The sequence below is a fragment of the Phyllostomus discolor genome, chromosome 8 (genome assembly GCF_004126475.2).
Source record: "Phyllostomus discolor isolate MPI-MPIP mPhyDis1 chromosome 8, mPhyDis1.pri.v3, whole genome shotgun sequence".
Taxonomy (NCBI): Eukaryota; Metazoa; Chordata; class Mammalia; order Chiroptera; family Phyllostomidae; genus Phyllostomus; species Phyllostomus discolor.
Window position 1 is genome coordinate 1,630,471 of NC_040910.2, and position 19,223 is coordinate 1,649,693.

Sequence of the window (19,223 nt, forward strand, 5' to 3'; positions counted from 1 at the left end):
AGGCTGCCTGACTATCCCATTCAGGTTCAAGAAGCGTCCTCAGTGAGCTGCTTATTTAAACGTAAAACACCCGAACCACGCACAAGGTGTAGTTACAAGGACCTGGTCTCCGGGAGGAAACAAACCCTCTCTCCTCCAGCCGGAGGCACGTACACCGCGTGCTACCTGTGATGCATGTGATGTGTATATAATGCAGCTCAGAAGGACTGCCTTTCAGAGTCCGGCGCGGTTCCTTAAAGACAATAAATGCCCTGCCTTCTTTTATTTCCTCTTCTTCAGGGCTCGGCCGCCCAGGCTGCGGACAGCAAAGCTCAGAAGAGGAATGGTTAAACCCACGTCGGCCCCTTTGGCGCGTCTCTAGCGTCGGTGTGGTGATCCCCGCGCGGCGCGTACCTCGTACCGGAGAGACGCTAAGGCGGGGGGGGGGGGGGGGGGGGGTGCGCGGAGCTCCCAGAGCAGGACGTCGCTCGCCGCCTGGCGGCTACCGCCTCCCCGTGGCCTCTGCTACTCCTGGAGTCATTAAACGCCGGTTCTGCAGTCGCTGCTTCTGCAAAGTGCCGGGATTGCTCCCGTGGGGGTTACAGACAACAGCTGGCTCCCCGCCGGATCTTACCCCGCACGGGCCTGTCTCCAGCGCCAGCCCGCCGCCCGCCCCTCGCCGCAGGGGGGCCGAGCGAGGGCGCGTGACGCAGGAGTGGGCTGGGTCCCCCGCGCACGCCCTCGGTGGGGCCCATTAGCCGCGCCGCGCAGCGCAGGCTCCTCCGCGTCCCCTCCGACCTGCCGGCTCTCGGAGCCGGGGAGCCAGCGAGCGGGCATCCTCCGCCGCCGCCGCTTGCCGCGGGTTTCGGCTTCGCTCCCTTCCAGCGCTGCGCGCCGCCCGGCTGCGCCGAGAGGATGGGCACCGGGGAGTTCATCTGCGTTTCCATGACCGGAGGGGCGCCCTGGGGCTTCAGACTGCAAGGCGGCGCGGAGCAGAAGCAGCCCCTGCGGGTGGCCAAGGTAGGGTCCCCCGAGGCTCCCGCCGCGGCGCTGTGGCTGCTGTGCGGTGGGGTGGGGTGGGCTGGGGGGCGCGCCTGAGTGAGGCAACCTGTCTGTCAATGGCCTTGATCCCGAGTCTGTGGATTAGCTCGGTTTTGGTGCTGCCCTTGAATTTTGCTTAGGAAGAAGTTGGGCATGTTTGCTTGCTTGAAGGAAACTTTGGAGAAAAAAAAATGAGTGTCTCCGTATTTAACTAACAATTGATAGGGGGAAATGTGTCGCGCTTATCAGCTGACGAGAAGCCTAGTTCATCAGCTTCTCGGGCGACCTGCAGAGCCCTTGGGAGCGTCTTGCAGGCGACATGAGAAATCCCAGCGGGGCGATCGTTGCGCCCGGGGCCCTGCCGCAGGAGGGCGCTCCGCGGGGCAGAGCCCACTGGCCGGGCCGCTCCATGGAGTCCCGGGAGGTGCTGGGACTGGCGTTCACAACGCGGCGCGGCGTTGGGAGGGGGGAGGCTGACTTGGGGCGGTGACTTTTAAAGCGCGGGGAAGCCATAAAATCTGTTGGAAAGGACGTTGGTTTAGGGACTGACAAATAAAGGCAAAAATCCAAGCGCTCCGTTGCATTCAGTGCGCGCTCCTCTGCGCAAGTGCTCGGGAAAAAACCCGGAGACACTGAAACACCTGCTGGAAGTAGCCCGGAGGGGGCTTGGAAACGCACCTAACCAGCTTCTCCGCGCGCCGGCGTCTCTGCGGCCGTTGCGTTGCTTCCTTCTTAGCTACATACGCGGCCGGCGTGCTCCAGGGGGTCTGCTCACCGCCCAGCGGGGACCCCAGCTGGAGTAAATCTTAAAGCACAGTGAGGGTGAGCAGACTTCTGTGGGGTGTCAGCACGAAATCGTGGCGCTGTGTGCAGGAACGCGTTTGATCCATGTCTGGCTTTCTGCTGACCTTAACTGGACCTGGGTCGCCATGAAATAGGTGACCCCTGGGCTTTGTGGTTGTTCTTCACCCTTGGTTTTTTCAAGCCTGGTCACTGTGGGGGAAAAGGGGGTGTCTTTGCCGTGTCCTGCTGCCAGGCTTCCCTCAGACTGTCCCCTCTCACCGGGACGGCAGAACCCTGCCACCTAGAGAAAACTCAGACTCCAAGACGGAGGAGGCACACAGCAGGAGATGAAAGGCAGGACTGTTAGGACTGAACGTTTCTCAGAGATGTCCAGCCCATGCTCGTTCTAGGTGGGGAAGGAGCAGGAGAGGTCAGGCGGCTTGCTGCGGGGCTCCGGCCGGCACTGGCAGGACCCCCAGGGTGCAGGAAGCCAGTGTCTCCATCCTCCTCTGGGGACAGGGGCGGGCGGCCTCCGCCCGGCAGTCACAGCCAGCCCAGCGACCGAGCGGTCGTGAGCCTGGGCTTGCTCTGGGTCTGGAATAGCAGTTGGGTGGCGCTCCAGGGCCTGAGATTTGGGGTCTCATCCCAGCTCTGATGTAGCTTACGAGGGCCTGGGACACATCGCTCCCCTTCCTGACTCGTGTGTGTGTGTGTGTGTGTGTGTGTGTGTGAGAGAGAGAGAGAGAGAGAGAGAGAGAGAGATACTGTAGTCCGCTTTTCAGCAGATGTAAACCATGTCCGGAGAGCCTTCTAAAAAAGATAGTTTCTGAAGTCCCATGGCAACCCCGCTTCTTTTTTAAAATTATATTTCATGACCATGCTATGACCGGTGTCCCAATTTCCCCCCTCCACCCAGCGCCCCACTCCCTCAAGCAATCCCTCCGCCACCGGTCACGTCCACGGGTCACGTGTAGGTGGTCTGGCTGCTCCGTGCCCTGTGCTGCCCTTCACGTCCCCAGGGCTACTCCGTGACCGCCTGTATGTGCATCCAAGTCCCCTCACCTCTTCACCCGTCCCCCCCACCCCTCCCACCTGGCAACCACCAAAACTCTCTCCATATCCACGACTCTGTCTCTGTTCTTGTTGGCTTAGTTTGCTTTTTTAGATTCAGTTGTTGATAGACACGTATTTGTTGCCATTTTATTGTTCATGGTTTCGATCTTCTTATTTTTCTTAAACAAGTTCCTTTATCATTTCATATAATAATGGTTTGGTGATGATGAACTCCTTTAGTTTTTTTCTTGTCACTGAATTCTAAGTGATATCTTTCTCAGGTAGAGCAACCTTGGCTGTAGGTCCCTGCTTTTCATGGCTTTGCATGTTTCTTGCCAGTCCCTTCCAGCCTGGCAAGTTTCTTTTGAGAAATCAGCTGACAGTCTTATGGGAACTCCCCTGGAGGGTAGCTAACTTCTTTTCTCCTGCTGCTTTTAAGGTTCTCTCCTTATCTTTAAACTCTGACACTTTGATTATGATGTGTCTTGGAGCGGGCCTCTCTGCGTCCATCTCGTTTGGGTCTCTCTGTGCTTCCCGGACTTGCATGTCCGTTCCCTTCACCAGACCTAGGGAGGTTTTCTTTCACTATTTTTTCAGCTAGGATCTCCAGTTTCTTGCTCTTCTCTCCTCCTTCCGGCAGCCCTGTGATGAGAACATCGGAGCCCTTGAGGTGGTCCCACAGGCTGCTGACACCGTCCTCGGATTTTTGGATTCTTCTTTCTTCTTCTTGCTCTGAGTGCTTGTTTTGGCTCCTTGTGCTCCAGGTTGCCTGATTTGATTCTCGGCCTCGTCCATGCTCCTGCTGCTTCCCCGCAAACTGTTCTTTATTTCAGTCAGTGTGTGCACGCCTCATTCATGCTGCCGAGGTCCTCACCCAGTGCTGTGAGCCCCATGATAACCAGTGCTGTGAGCCTGTTCCGTCTATTCTTTCCCTATTTCACACCTGGGACATTTCATTCTTTACACTAGCATAACCTCATGGTAGAAACCCTTGGGGTGAAGTGCTTGTCAGTTTGTGTGTCATCAGGGTGCAGCCTCCCGGGTCGCTGGCTTTCACTGAAAACATGGAGTCCACTTGGTTCCGTTGACGGTTTCCTGCTGAGGTCAAGGCTGCCCAGGCACGGGCTTGCCGCCCTCCCTGGGACTGGCGGGGACTGGCCAGGCCAGGTCATCTCCGCGGGGAGTGGGGGAGAGACGGGAGGGCTGGGGAGGGGAGGGGTACTGGCAAACGAAGTGCTCATCGTTCTGAAGAACCTGCAAACAATTAACATGGGAATGGAAGAAAATGATTTTCCCAAGAAAAGCAAGTTTCAGACGGCACTCGGATCTGCTCCTTCAGCAGCGAATGCCCCCGAGTCCTGCAGACACCAACTTGGCTTGTGAAATATCCAGTGTTTGGATTTCCATGACTCTGTATAGAATGGGAATCTGACAAGCTGAGATAGCCAGAGAAAAACTACTCGAATGTTATTGGAAATGATTAGAAATTGAATGGCTGTAAATGTCCAATAAATATCTTTCTGGTGACACGCCTGGCTGCTATTGAGAGGTGTTCGGACGTTTTTACTGTTGGGCTGGCGGACGAGCCCGCAGGCAAACCCCGGCTTTCAAAGATCACAATCGGAAACCTTAGCAGCAACAACCTGACACTGACATTGAGACTCCAGGCCATAAAATTCTGGTGTTTTTTTCCCCCCAAGCATAAACTGAACGTTAAAAAGGCCCAGCCAATCAGGAATCTTACCCTGGTTTTCAAATGTTCGTTTGCTGTGTAATCTGTGCCCTAAATGGACACGATGGGGGGCACATGTGTCCCCGGAGGAGCAATGGGACGGCACCATGCGGACCGCATCTCCCGGGGCCGGGCCGCAGAGCCGGTGCCGCCCAGCGGCCCCGTGTGTGTGTGTGTGTGTGTGTGTGTGTGTGCGTCCTCACAGACGTGTGCCAGCATCTCTCCCTCACACATGCTCTTCGGGGACGTGTGCCGACACGGCTCTGTCTCCGGACGTGCTCTTGGCGAGTCTCCCTGGAAAATCTTTACAGAAAGAAGCCGGGAGAATGTCTGTTTCACACACAAATCTTCCGGGCAATTTAGAAGTAACTCGTGTTTTGAAAATAATGAATAAAGAAACATTGGGACTGTTGATCCTTGACATGCTTTGCCGTTTAGAAAGGCGGGCTGTCGGCCACAGTTACGCAGCCCTCTGGTTCCTGTTCTTCCACTGCACGGTCACCCGGAGTTTCGGGTCATCGTCCCTCACTACTGAGACGACAAACTGCAGCCACCCACGGGGAGAGGCGGAGGTGGGTTTAGCGACTCCTCCCCGTGGCTGCGTGTTCTTCCTTTAAAACTTTGAATAAAAATGTGTTATTTACCTAGCTGGCATAGCTCAGTGGATTGAGCGCGGGCTGGGAACCAAAGTGTCCCAGGTTCGATTCCCAGTCAGGGTACATTCCTGGGTTGCAGGCCATGACCCCCAGCAACCGCACATTGATGTTTCTCCCTCTCTCTCTCTCTCTCTCTCTCTCTCTCTCTCCCCCCCTCCCCTCCCTCCCTAAAAATAAATAAATAAAATCTTAAAAAAAAAATGTGTTATTTAGGCAAAGCCCATGCAGAGAGCATAATCCCCACCCCTTAGTGTCATCAGCGTGGTTTCTAAAATGTTTCACGTGACAAACTCCAGGGACGGCTCCCAGGGGGGGAAGGTTCTCAGTGTGTTTGATGGTGTGTGTTGGAGGGTGAACGTTCCTCGCTGCAGATGCAAAGTGGCAGCCTCTTCGCTAGACAATGTTACAGGTCACTTAGTTTTTCCACCGCTGCCCGAGCACGAACTTTCTAGAAACCCTCAGCACAGGTGCTCCCGGGGTCAGTGCGCACAGTAGCTCAGTCCACCGAGCAGACGGGGGGCACGGCCTTTCTTTTGGGGAGCACGTTTTCGGACAGCTCTCTGGTGAGAGGCAGCGGGAGGACCCGGCGGCTGCGTGCACTGGGCCGGTGCCTGGACGGAGCAGCACAGGCGCAGCCGCCTTTGTCGGGCCCTGTGCGGGGCCAGGCCCGTGCGCCCAGTTCTCCGCAGGCGTGGCCCCTGCGGAGGGTCCCCAGGCCCGAGCAGCGTGACGAAAGACGTGCCCACTTGAGGGGTGAGGAAGTCCAGGCACCGAAGTGCAGCTGCCCGCTGAAGGCCACACGGTGGTGGGTTGGCCACAGAGCTGACACCCGCCCCCCCCCCCCCCCCCCCGAACGGGGAGGCAGGGCCCAGAGGGCCGGGCAGGTGAAGGCGGTCCCGGGAAGGGCATTCAGGAAAAGCACCTCGGCCTCCACCCGGATTTCATCAGCCGGGGCGGGGGCGGGGGGCCTGGGACTCCGAAGGGTCGCTGATGTGTGTGTAGTCGGAGCTGGGGCCCCCACTGCAGAAAGCGGAGGTCAGACACGCCCCCAGGGCGTGCGTCCGACGGTGCCGGTCCCTGCCGCACCACCCCCCCGCCCGGGGGAGGCAAGGGGAGGACTCAGAGGGGTGAGCCGGGCCCAGTCCCCGCGTGTGAACGGGCCGTACGAGTGCCGGTAGGACTCGCCCTCTCTGACGCTGAGCCGGGTGGGGGGGAGGGGGGTGGGTGCTGGGACGCTCAGGAGTGGTCCTCGTGAAGCCTGGGGTGCTGCAGGGGGTGCCCTCTCGGTCAGGGCAGCTGCCGGCCTGCCCGGTGCGCACTGGAACAGGGGGAGGAGAGGGGCGGGGTGAGCTGGAGGGGGACACGGGGAGGCCAGGAGAGAGGCGGAGGCAGACCCGGGGGCTGGACAGCCCCGTGCCCACCCACAGGCAGGGTGAGGCTCCTAGCTTCCCCTGGATGCGGGGCGGTCCCAGGGAGGGGCTGGACTCAGCCCCCACTCGGCCGGCCTTTCCCCGCGGCCACCCTCTCGGCCAGGGGCCGGCAGGAGTGAGCGGGCATCTCGAGGGGCTGCTGGGGCCTGGAGGGGAGGGGCGGTGTGGGGAGGAGCCCTGTTCCCCGAGGGAGGGAGCTGTGGGTGGCCTGCCCTCCAGGGCTCCCAGGAGAAACCCCACGAGGAACCCCACGAGGGCCCCCCACATCTGGAAACCAGCCACCGAGAGGACAGCGATGGCCACTCAGTGTCAGCCACGGAGAAGTGCCACCTCAGTCGGTCGTGAATCAACACACCAGATTCCCCCCCCCCCCCCCCCCCCCCCCCCCCCGCCCCAGGCTTCCTTCCGGCCTGCACCTGGGGCGGGGCGCTGGAGGTGGCAGGAAGCAGGTCACACCCTTGGCCCCGTGGCCCCACCCCCCACAGCCAGGAGCCTGGCCTCGAGCTGAGGAAGAGCGTGGAGTCCCACAGAGGGCACTGGACTTGACTGCTGTCATAACCGAAAGCCACCAGAAACCCGTGGGCCCCGGCCAGGGTGTGACTAGGGCGGGGCTGACTTGATCGTGGTTGGAGCGGTTCCTGGAAGAAATAAAATGGTTCTGTGCTCACCGTTGAACGAGTCTGACACTCATTCTCGGGAAAGCCGGCTCCATCGCCAGGTTCCCGTGACTGGCCACGTGGGCTGGATGTGCTCTGGGTCGGCTCTGAAAATCTGCCGCCCGCCCACGTGACCCCCGTCGTTGACCCCGATGGCTGGGGTTCCAGGGGGAGCCACGGTCCAGCTTGGGGCTTCCCGGGAAATGTAAACTCTCCCTTCCTTTTCTTCCTCGGACGTGAACCAGCTGTGGTGAGGATGTTTGCTTCCGGCTGGCCGGGCGCTCGCGTGAGGGGGGGTGCTCCGATGAGGGGACTGTGGTTCCTGAGAATGTCATGCTGCAGATTCTGAATGAGGGTGTGCGGCACCGCTGCGAGCTGCACATCGATCCTGGCGGGGTAACATGTACGTGCTTTCATGGCAGCAGTTTTAAAAGGAGGATTAACCCTGGCTGGCGTAGCTCAGTGGATTGAGCTCGGGGTGAGAACCAAAGTGTCGCAGGTTCGATTCCCAGTCAGGGTACATGCCTGGGTTGCAGGCCATGACCCCCAGCAACCGCACATTGATGTTTCTCTCTCTCTCTCTCTCTCCCTCCCTCCCTTCCCTCCCTAAAAATAAATAAATAAAAAATCTTAAAAAAAATAAGAGGATTAGCTTCCAAAATAAGCGATCCAGAATGCAAGCAAATGTATATATTTCGCTAAAAATGCTTCATGTGCATGCACCTTCAGCCGCCCGAGCGTGTTAACACGTGTCGTCCCGTCTGGTACCAGCTGGGTGAACCAAGTTTTATTACTCTCAGCTTACAGATTAGAAACACGGATCCTTCACAACTGATCTGCACAAAAATAATATGTGAACCAGTGACGTGCTGTGCCGGCAGTGTATGTCTCCTCTGCCACATACAAAAAACTGCAAAAGAACAAGATAAAGATGAGATGGGTTATATTTTTAAGGCAAATTTTTATTCTGCTTGGACAGCACAAAGTCTTTTTACTCTCATTGACCAGAAGTGTTTGGTTTTCAGTTTTCTAACTTCAGTGAGAACAGAGTGATTGACAGAGTCTGTGACCCTGACCATCCAGGTGTGACCCCAGGCGGCACGGCGATTCGGGGGTCCGGTGAGGTTCTAGTTCATCTCAGCCCTCGACTCCGGAGGCTGTCGCAGCGGAAAAGACCGCCTGTCCCCGTAGGTGGGCCTGTGCCGACTGAGGGCACCGCGACCACAGACCGGCGGATGCGCGGGAACGGGGAACGGGGAAGGCCGGCTCCTGCCGGGGTTCGGGGTTCCAGGGGCCGAGTTCCATCCCCCCACAGTCCGCGCTCGCTGCTGCCGACAAGCGGGTTGGGTGGGCCACGTGTCTGTGCTTTAGTGTGGAAACCCCACCGACGCTTTCTGTTTGGAAGGCGTGGAAAGGGGTTAGAGATTCTTTTCCAGTTACACGCGCAGACATGACATTTTACAGACTAGCGCACAAATAATTGTCAAGTGGAGAAATCACATCACGGCAGAAGCCTTTTCAGCAACCCTTCCAGGCCTCGTTTCATTCGTCTTGTCTTTCTTTTCTAAGTTGCTTCCAAGCAGGTAACGGGGCAGCGGGGTCGGGGCGGGGCACACTGTGCTGGTGACTCTGGGACGCGTGCAGGGTGACCTGCGCCCGAGAGCACGCCGCCACCCTCCCGCACAGGCCCGCGGGTCGGCGCCGCTCAGCGGCCGTCAGCGGACTGGGAACCGCCCCCCAGCTCTGTAGGGCTTTGCGGCAGGGGGGGCCGCCGGCCTTGCCGGTGCCCGCACCCGCTCCGGGGAGCTTCCCGGGCCTCTCCCTGTGCCTCCGCCACGCCGTGTGCGGGAGACGCCAGCCTGTCTTCCGTGCGGGTTTCCGTGGGACTCACCGCGCGGACAGCACCCGCGGCGCTGTGGCCTGCGCAGCCGCAGTTCCCTTTGCCGGGCGCACTTGCCTGCGGCTGGGCTCGGGGTGAATTTCCGGGGAGCCCTTCGTGACCTCGCCCCGACTTACAGCAGCCGCCTCACCAGTGACCTCGCGCCTGTGCACCTTGTGAGACGTTGCCTCTTTTCAGGGTAAAGAACCCGTTTGTTTCTGAGCGCTTGTCTGCAGTCTCTTCATCGCTTCCGTGGCGAAGTGGCGTCCAGCATGTTACCCAACAACAAAGGGCCAAGGTGGGGGGGGGCAAGGGCAATGTACTGTGACCCCAAAGGAACCCCCAGGTCCGTTATGTCTGTCGCCAGAGGAAAGACGTCTCTCAATGCCAGAGATTCGTGAAAAGGAAAGGAAACGTTTATTTAATGCTGTACAAACTTAAAGGAGTGACCTAATGTCTTCATCAAAACCCCAAAGTCCCTTAAGACACCCACAAACACACACAGTCCTTCGTTCCCCTTTTGCCCAGTCTGGGGTACCGTATCTCAGGGAAAGAAATGGAAGTCCATGGCTCAGGCAGCCCCTGGTTCTTCCCAGTAATCCGTCTCAGCTGGTAGGCCTCCCTGGGTTCCCGGCACCATCAGCTGTGTCACCGGTATCTCTGCTAAAGCCGGGTGGGGGTTCCCCCTTCTAAAGCTGCGGGGGTCCCCACTCTGGCACAGGCACGTGGTCCTCTCTCCACTGCCCCAGCCGCATAGTCCTCTCTGCACAATGGCTTCAGGAGTATCCACTCCGACAAAATCACATGGCTCTCCCTCACCGGGGGAACCGGGTGGTGGTTCCGCCTTCTAGAGCTGCGGGTGGGGGGTCGCCACTCTGCCAAAGCTGAGTGGCGGTTCTCTGCTAAAGCCGCGTGGTGATTCTCTCCCACAGGGCTGCGGGAGTCCCCACTCTGCTAAGACCGAGTGGTTCTCCCCTGCACTGCCACAGCCTCATGGTTCTTGCTTCTCAATGGCTGCCGCATCTGGGTTTAAATCCCCGCGCCAATCCTCCTCTGCAGCCCCATTTCCGACTCCTCCCATAATCAACTACACCTGCCAGCACTCCCGTATCCTTCCAGCTTTACTGGGCTGCCATCGTGGGTCTGGGCAGGTGTGACCCCATGTCATGGAGCCAATCTTCTCCAAGCTCCCAAACAGGCACTGTAACTCGGGGGACCTGCCCCCCAGTTACTCTTGCGGGGGAAGTTACTCCCTTCCTCCTGTCTCAGAGCAGGGCCACAGCTATTTAACATATCTATGAAACCAGTTAAGGGCTATAGATATGTTAAATGACCACACCAGAGGGTAGCTGCAAAGCTGTTGCTATGCAAAACAGCTCTCAATGGCCCTGCTCCCTGTGTCCCTTCCCCCAACTCACACCTGGGGGGGGGGTGTGGACATCTTAATGTTTCCTGGGCACCTTGAGTTCTGAACCCCATTCCAAATCCCTAATTGGGCCCCCCCTCTCGGCTGCACCCTGTTACAAGCACACACCATCAGTGGGGCCTGCCAGACACACACGTTCTTCTATCTAACCTCACGGAAAACGTCCTCCGGCACTACCAGTGCATTCTGATCGCCTTGCCCCCATGTCCTGCTTCCTTCTGGTTTGCATCTTCCAAAATATTTGCTCACGCATAAACACACACACACACACACACAACAAAGTCTCTCTATAGAGCATCCAGTCATGTAATATGAAAAAGAGAGACGTCTATTGAAGACACAAGAGACACTGTACATGGGACAAGGACGCCTCCGTCCCTTCAAAGCAGGCACCTCGGGACCTCACTCTGTTCTCCCAGCATCTCCCCCTCCGTTCAACACACTCTGCACGATCCTTTGTCGGAATCGCCATCGGCTGCCCTCTCGTATTTTCCTGAATCTCACCGATGGTCTGGGATCTCTCCCCTGTCAAAGGTGGCTTTAGTTTGGGAAGACCCGGAAGTGCAGGGCGCCAAACCTGGGCTGTACCAGGGGGCTGAGTCACCGGGGTGCCCGGCTTTGCCGACTGCAGCCCCTGCACGTGCAACAGTCCCAGGTGCTCTGCTTGCCGCAGGCCTTCCGGAACAGGACCGCTTTCCACAGACACTCGACCACCTTCGGTGCGTTCGTGCCACACTTTTACTTGTGCCTCACCCATTGCACCGTCCCTGAAACCCTCCTGAATCAGAACTGTTTCCACAAGCCTGACCCAAAATTTGGTGCAGGTTTGCTGCCCTGCTAGCTCAGTCGTTTTGGGTGTGACGGCCACACAGTACACATGCTCACTCAGCGGCTTCTACCACCACCCCTGACTAGTGCAGTGACATCATCATTGTTCACACATGTGCATTCCAGTCCACCCTCCTCGGCTGCCAGGTGACACCAATGTTGCACAGACTGTCCTGTTCACAATGGCTGGAAATTTCTGGACAGACCTCACACATCTTGGGTTTGTCGCCCCATTGTGTTATTTTAGCCACTTTGAATTGCATCTAGGAAGAGCTTTCTAAACATTGTCGTTTGGTTTAAATTCCGTGAAGTTTTAAATCGCCTGTTGCCTGACTCCAGCCTGTTTTGAACAACACACCCAGAAGGTTCTCGGGTTCCGATGCCGAGTTACTAAGTGTCTCCCTGGCCCTGACACCGTCCCACCCACGAGGGCTGACGTCCCGGAGGCCGGGAGGCCAGGCCCCTCTGAGTGTGTGCGCCCACGTTCCAGAGCGCCTTCCCGGGCTTCGTGCGCTCGGCCTGCCTGTCCCCCGTGAGGCCACAGCCCGGGCCTTCCTCTTGCAGCCTGGCCGGCAGTGAGCATCTGCAGGGACCTGGGGAAGCGTCCGGCGGGCCGGGGTCTCCCCACGAGCGAGCGTGCGGCGTGTCACCTGTCCCGGAGAGAGCGGTTTGTTTCAGGGATGTTTGAAAGCTCCCGTCGTTCAGTGGGAGTGGAAACTAGGCAACAGCACAGAAGTTCACTTAGTCCAGCCCCGGAAAACCTAAGTGCCGCCCCGTGCCGGGAGGGCCCCTGCAGGGCGGGCTCGCTCACGCGTGCGGTTTCACGACGGTGCACCTGGGCCCCGTGCCGGTGCACACGTCAGTGCAGTTCACGTGTCACCGGTTTGCACTCAGTTCCTCCTTGTTCGGTCGCCGAACCTGCATGCCTGCGGGCGCCCGGGGTGGCTTGGTGGGGGAGCCTGAGGGATGAGGGGGGCTCGAGGGATGGGGGGCCCTCCAGGTGTGCTGGGACAGGGGCGTGCGGGCATGGCCGAGCAGCCGCCAGGAGCCGGGGCGGTGGGCACGCGTGTCCGTGAGGAGCTGCCGTGGGAAGCCCTGCCCCGCACAGTGACCCACTCTCCCTGGGGGTGGGGGGCCCTGGCCAGGACGCCGTGGACAGAGGGCTCCCCGGGAGCTGCCCGGAGCTGCCCCCTCCCTCTCTCCACCCACTCCGGCTCTCCAGGCACACGGCCTCCCGGCCGGCCTGCAGATGCTGTATGTAAGCAGCTATTCACCACCGCCTCGCCTGTGGAACTCGGGTTAGTGAATCCTCCTCCTTCCCCTGCAACTGGCTCTCCCAGCGGGAGAGGGAGAATTTAAGGAGCGTCCAGGAGAATTTGATACCTGGATCCTGTTTATTTTGACCCTGATATCAGAGAAAAGAAGAATTTAATTTTTTTCTTTTTTAAAATTGTCCAAGTACAGTCGTCTCCACCATGCCCCCACGCCCCGCATCCCCACCTCCCACCCTGGATCCCACCCCCCCTTGGTTTTGTCCGTGGGTGGTTTACACATGCTCCTGAAACCCCTTCCCCCTCTCCCCCCCTCCCCCCCCCCCCCCCCCCCCCGGTCACCGTCGGTGTGTTCCTCATGCCAGTGTCTGTACGGTGCCCGGTGGCACACGTACGTGACTCACCGCACCCTGGACAGTCCCGGGGTTTAAAACCAACTGCTGTCACCTTTGTGGTTCTTGTCACTGTATCTGAGCCACGGGTGGGAGCGGAAGGGCTGTCCCCCCATCCATGAGGTGCCTGCCAAGGCCAGCTCTGAGGGCAGGGAGAGGGCTCCTGCGGCCCCCCGCCCCCCGCCCCCCGCCCCACCGTCCCACCGCCCAGCAGCACGTCACGGTTCCAGAGTGGGCCCTGCTCTCGGGGAGAACAGCGACATGTGGGAATCATCACAAAGAGAAGGAATCGTTCAGAGCGCTTTGAAAATGTAAAAGGCAATAAACTGCCCCTGGTCAGCGACAGCAGGACGCTGACCCCCGGGCAGGGAAGGGGGGTGGGGAGAGGGGCAGGGAGGGGAGTGGGGTGCCAGGCCTTCCGGGAAGGGGGGCTGATGAGCTTCCGTCCCTGCCGCCCCTCCCCCACACGCCTGCCTTCCAAAATTGGACGCCGTGACTATATAAGGCTGCCTTCTCGGAGCGAGTGAGAATGCTCTGAACTCCTGGCGTTTCCCTCTCTCTGGGCCGTGGTGAGTTATTTTCACCCATCAAGGTCAAGCTTAGTGGAACACGAGACGTGTGAGAGGCCTCGGGAGTCAGACGCCACCACAGGGGTCACCTTCACCCTTACTTCTGTGACGGGAAACGTGACGGGGCCCATCGGCCGGCGCTCAGCACGGCCGGTGCCCGAAGGAGCTGTGTGAGCGCTGTGCACAGCTCCCGGCTGCCGTGGGGAGTCCCGCTGCTGTGGCGTGCGGGGCCCTCAGCCGAGGGGTGCCTGTCCCCCCCCCCCCCCCCCCGGGAAAGGCTCTCGGGGCACAGCTGCCATCAGCTGCAGGTGTCCCTCCCTGCCTCCCGGGGGCCAGATGGCCGCGCAGCGTCCTGGGGACCAAGTGACCGTGGGATCCTGGGCCAGGCCTGGGGCTGGGCACAGACACATGCTCGGCGAAGAGTCCCCTGGTGACATTCCCTTCTCTCTGTTCTCATCACTCTCGAGGGCCCCGACGCGCTGCTGCTCTCCCTGGAGAAGGAAGCCCCTCCCCCGTCTGACCGCCCCCTCCCCCTACTCTCACTCCTCCTGGGCCTCCTGGTGTGTGTGCGCCTCCTCCCCAGACCCGCCGTGGCCTCGTCTGCGGGAGGAGCGGGAGTGGTGCTGTGTGTGTGTGTGTGTGTGTGTGCACGCACGTGTGCAGAGGGAGAGAAGCACAGATTCCGGGCTGGGGCGAACTTGCACGGGAGTTACTTTGCCCCTCTGAGACTTTTCCGGGAGTGGGCTCCAGCCGGCCGGCACTCTGCTCGTGGTGGGAACTCCACCGTGGGGTTCTAAGGCTCTTTCTTTTTTCTTTTTTTAAGATTTTATTTATTTATTTTTAGAGGGGGAAGGGAGGGAGAAAGAGAGAGCGAGAGAAACATCCATGTGCGGTTGCTGGGGGCCGTGGCCTGCAACCCAGGCATGTGCCCTGACTGGGAATCGAACCTGCGACATTTTGATTCGCAGCCTGTGCTCAATCCACTGAGCTACGCCAGCCAGGGCTCTAAGGCCCTTTCCTCCTCCCGCGGGCCGGCAGGTGCAGCCGGCCTCCTCCCGCAGGTGACTCCTTCTCCCTGAGAACGTGCGGGTCCCCTCAGGCCCCGTGGCCTCTCCTGAAACAGAACGCCCAGCTCTGTGTTTCCCCCAGGCGTCCGGTGGATGAGCAGTGAGACGGTTATTTCTTAAAGGCTTGTTTAGTAAGCGGTGCCTGTCCTTCGCTCATGAGTGAAGAAGCTGCATTCCGTCAGGGACAAGCACCCGTCGTTTGGGGACGTTCATGAACTTCCTCCACGCCTTTGGGGATGAAGGCCAGAGTCCAGCCCACCGCCTGCGTCAAGGCCAGCGAGGGGTCGGGGGCTGGATTCCGGGGCCGGGAAGAGGGGGGGTGGGCGGCAGGAGAGTGGTCGGATGCAGGGTGGCCCTGGGGCAGTGCGAGGGGGACGTCCTTGCTGCCCCTACGCACCCCTGCCGGCCCCGGCCCCCGAGCAGGACTGCATCCTGGGGCCAGAGCAAAGGTCGATGTCAGTCCCCGTTTGCACGTGTAATCAACACGCTTCCTAAAGTGCCCTGAAGACTTTGTGGTATAAAGCAGTGGGTATGTCCTTATGAATGTAACTTCTTTACTCAGGCTCTGGACCCCACATGATTTATAGCTTTTTGGTCTTGTTCTGCCTGCCCCACCCGAGACCCCACAGAGACCGGGGGCGGAGACTGTCCCCAGGGGAAAACGACCCCCCCCCACCTTGCCACCCCCAGGAAGCTTCCCAGGCGGTTGGGGAAGACGGAATGGCTTTCCTATTCACGGCCTGTTCCGCAGAGCCCTCTCCTTGGGAGCGCCGTGTCAGGGAGAACCGGAGTCCCTGCTGGGCTTGGTTGTGAGGGGCGTCCCGCCCGTGGGGCCCGTGGGCGCGTGCGGCCCAGGGCGGCTGCACAAAGTCCTGGGTTTACTTAAAACCTTTCTTTTGCTCATCAGCTGTCGATAGTGTTTGTGTGTTGAACGTGTGGCCGAGACAACTCTTCTTCCTCCAGTGCAGCCCGGAGACGCCGGGAGGCCGGAGGCCCCTCACAGTTTCGCGTCTCAAAATGCAGAAATCATTCGAGATTTCAGCTCTGCCCCACACATGGATTGTCTAAGGTCTTTATTTCTGTAAAGACCGTAAAATAGCTAGAATTGAAAGTGGGTCTTATTTTTTGGCTCATAGAGAATAACACATTGTCACCGTAAAAAACAACTGAACAGGAGCGAGGAGGGTAAACTAAGGCAAAACCCACACCCCCCAGAAGTGGCACGTGGTTAACATGCCAGTGAACAGCCAGGAGACCCCTCTCTCCGCGCACATGCCAACTTGCAGTCGCACGGAACGTTCGATTCCGAGTTTTAAAAAAGCTTGAAATAATCACGAGTGAGGCGACAGCGCAGCTGCACAGTGGCCGCTGCTCCCGGAGGCTCCCTGTGCTCCTGGCCCCGCCCCCCGGTGGTCGAGGCCCCGCCCCCGTGGCCGAGGCCCCGCCCCGCCGCTCCCTTTCCAGTCCCAGAACCTGGGCTCTGACTTGCAGGCTCAGGGCCTCCTGCCCCCACTCCCTCCGCGGGCCGGGGTGGCGGGAGGTCTAGAGCCAGGGTGGCAGTGGGGGACACCGCCGGGCCACTCTGCGCGCGGCTGCTCCTTCTCCGTGCCGGGACTTCGTTTTCCACTCCGTCCCCTAATATTTGCTTTTATCTCGACGAGGAGAGTTGCTCTGGGGACTTCATTTTCACAGCGGCTGCAGCTGCTTGACTTCGTGCACCTGAAAGCACTTTGTCTTCTTCCCTCACTGATTTCAGAGACGGAGAAACCCCGGTGTGCTGTCCCAGCGACAGATGCACCCCTGGTTGACCCGCGTGTGCGCCCCGGCTGGGGATCGAACCCGCAACCTTGGCGCGTCGGGACGGCGCTCCAGCCCGCTGAGCCACCCCGCCAGGGCTGGGAGACGAACGTGTGTTTAGGAATCGCCAGCTCCTGCTAGTTGCGAGGGGACACAGGGAAGGCTGGCGTGCGGATCTCTGAAAAAAGGAAAAAGAGGCGTGCTCGCGGGGGCAGTGGCTTTAGGGGATTTTTACTGCTTTTCCTAGAAAAGCCAAGCAGTTCACAACACGCTCACTGCGTGGGCGGGGGAGTGGGGGCGGGGCCTCGACCGCGAGCGGGTTTTCGGCCGGGTGGAGGGAGCCCAGGCCGGCAAATCCCTCCCATCGCGCGCCCCCGGTCAGCGGCCCCAGTGAGCCTCCGAGTTGTCGTGGGTCCAGCTGTTGTCCCACGAGTCCCTCCGCACACGGACTGCGAGTGCTTCCCGTCCGACCCACGCGTGCGGCTGATTGTCAGGGCCCTGCCGGGGGTGCCCGGGGGTGCCTGCGGGGGTGCTCGCTCGTCTTCTGTTCCTGTATCTGATTTTCACAGTCGTGTGGGGGTTTTCCCAAGAAAACACTAAGCGAGTATGTTACATTTATCGGACGGTTTCTTGCCCAGGACAGACCCCCGGTCAACACCCGAGGGCTCTCTCTGGGTTTCCTGCGGGTTGGCGTCCTCCGGCCGCCGCGCTGCTCGGTGCCCCCGGGACCGGACGTGGGCGGGGGAAGGGCACAGACGTTCCGGGTGGAGGAAACCTGCGGGGCACGGGGGTGGAGTTCTGACGTATCGGAGGTTTCCCGTCTTCCCACGCTAGCCCTGCTTCCGTGGCCGCGGGCGGCGGGGAGCTGTCCGTGGGGCCCCGGCGTGCGGAGCTTTCTCGGCCATCCGTTAACACGGCCGCGCCGCGTAGCGCTCCCGCGCGCCCCGCCCACAGACTCCAGGTGCGCGTTGGAGGCGGTTCGGTCTCTGTGTCCCCCACCACGCTGGCCCTTCTGTCCAGTCTGGCCACCTTTCAAGCAGCCGGAGTGGAAATATCAACATGTTCTCTTGCCCGGTCCTTCACCTTCAATCTGCCCCTTTTTCCCCCCTTGCTTCGTGCACCTGTGAGCATCTTCTGGCGTGGCCCCCTACCATTAAACACGTCACATTCTTTCTCCACAGTCTGCACGAAATTTCTGGGTCACAGTCAGAGGAAAACTCTTTTCCGCGAAAGTCTTGCCCTTGTCTCACCGCCGTGGAAAGTGTTGAGACACGGTCAGAAGCTCTTCACATCACTAGCTCCAGGAGCCGAGACAAGGTGTGAACTGAAGTCATTCTGTCCCACATCCCGTGTCCATCCGGAGATCCGTCTTTCGCTCTGCAGGAGAGGTGTGTCTGCAGCGGGAACACAGACTGACCTGAGACAGGGAGGGGTCCCCAGAGGCTCGGGCATGGACGCACAGGGCACCCCAGTCTGCAGGGGGAAAAAGTAAGACCGGTCGCAGACCGGCGACCCCTGAAAGACAGGGGAAGGAGTAGCCGGAGCGTAAAACCCTAGACTGGAAGGAGGCGTCTCATCGGAGGCAGCTCGCCCCCGGACGGAGGACTTCTATTTGCAGCCGCACTAACACACACAGCCGGCCTTCTAGGGAAGAGTGCTGGCCTCGGGGCCCAGCGAGATCTAAACAGTTCGTCGTTGTCACGGTCACCCACAGACACGTTTTCCTGATGTTCAGAAGACATCCTCTTCTCGCAACTTCTACGCATCGATTCGAACCCTGCCTCCCACGAAATATTGAGCAATCCCCCTCCCCCTCATGACGGCTGTTCAAACGAGTAGCTGCGGGAATTCCGAACGTGCTTCCCCTGCAGGTTGCCCCTACCCCGAAGCTCTCCCTCCACCAGCAAATGCCGAGTTCTGCATTTAATTAAAATATCGGTTTTATAAGTTGAGCGATGCTAGCTAGATAGCAGTTCGGAAAGACAAGGCTTTAGGGTTTTAAGTGGGCCAGGCTCAGTGTTAAGCCACGCTGAGCTGCAGCAGGTACAGAGTAACCTCGGGCGTCCTGAACAAGGACAAGGTTTAGCTCGATGTTTATGCTGCAACGTCATTGTCAGGATTCTTTCTCCACGTGATTTCCCGACCTGGCTCTACAGCCGTTCGCGCGGCGATTCCAGGGTGAAATAAACCACCGGTCCCAGGGGTGCGGAGTCCCACATTTGTGGACGCTCATTCTCAGCATCAGCTTCTGATACGCATTTCAGTTAGGTGGGCAGAGTCACCACCTGCTCTGTGCAAAGCACCATTCCAACAGGTGTTTTCTGACACCACCACGCCCTTCCCCAGACCCCAGCGGCAGGGTCTGGGCGTCTCACAGATCCAGCTCAGTTCCGACCCTGTCCACCCGGGGCAGCGTCGGGCCCCGCAGGCAAAGGCCCAGTCCCACCAGACCGCCCCTCTTCCGACACCACCACGCGCCCGCGGCTGCCCGTGCTTCCGACCGGCCGGCCGTGAGTGGAAGGCCCCTCGTGGGGCTCCACTGTTGCGTGAGAGCGGCTGACGGGCCTCGGAGAAACCTTTGCCACTTGACTGTGAAGGACCTGGTGACGGACAGATGGCCAGCCGGGTGGAGAGCTCGGGGGCGGGGCAAGGGAGGAGCTTCTG

At 59.6% G+C, this 19,223-nt stretch overlaps 1 protein-coding gene across 1 annotated transcript in view; it reads left to right on the forward strand.

Moving 5' to 3' along the window:
* The first annotated feature begins 527 nt into the window (after positions 1 to 527).
* The window catches only part of SYNPO2 (synaptopodin 2), a 76,478-nt gene continuing 57,782 nt past the window's right edge, over positions 528 to 19,223 (forward strand). The window contains exon 1 of the mRNA XM_028521716.2: positions 528 to 999. Within this exon, the coding sequence (XP_028377517.1) occupies positions 895 to 999 (105 nt within the window). The 5' untranslated portion in view covers positions 528 to 894. The remainder of the gene's footprint in view (positions 1,000 to 19,223) is intronic.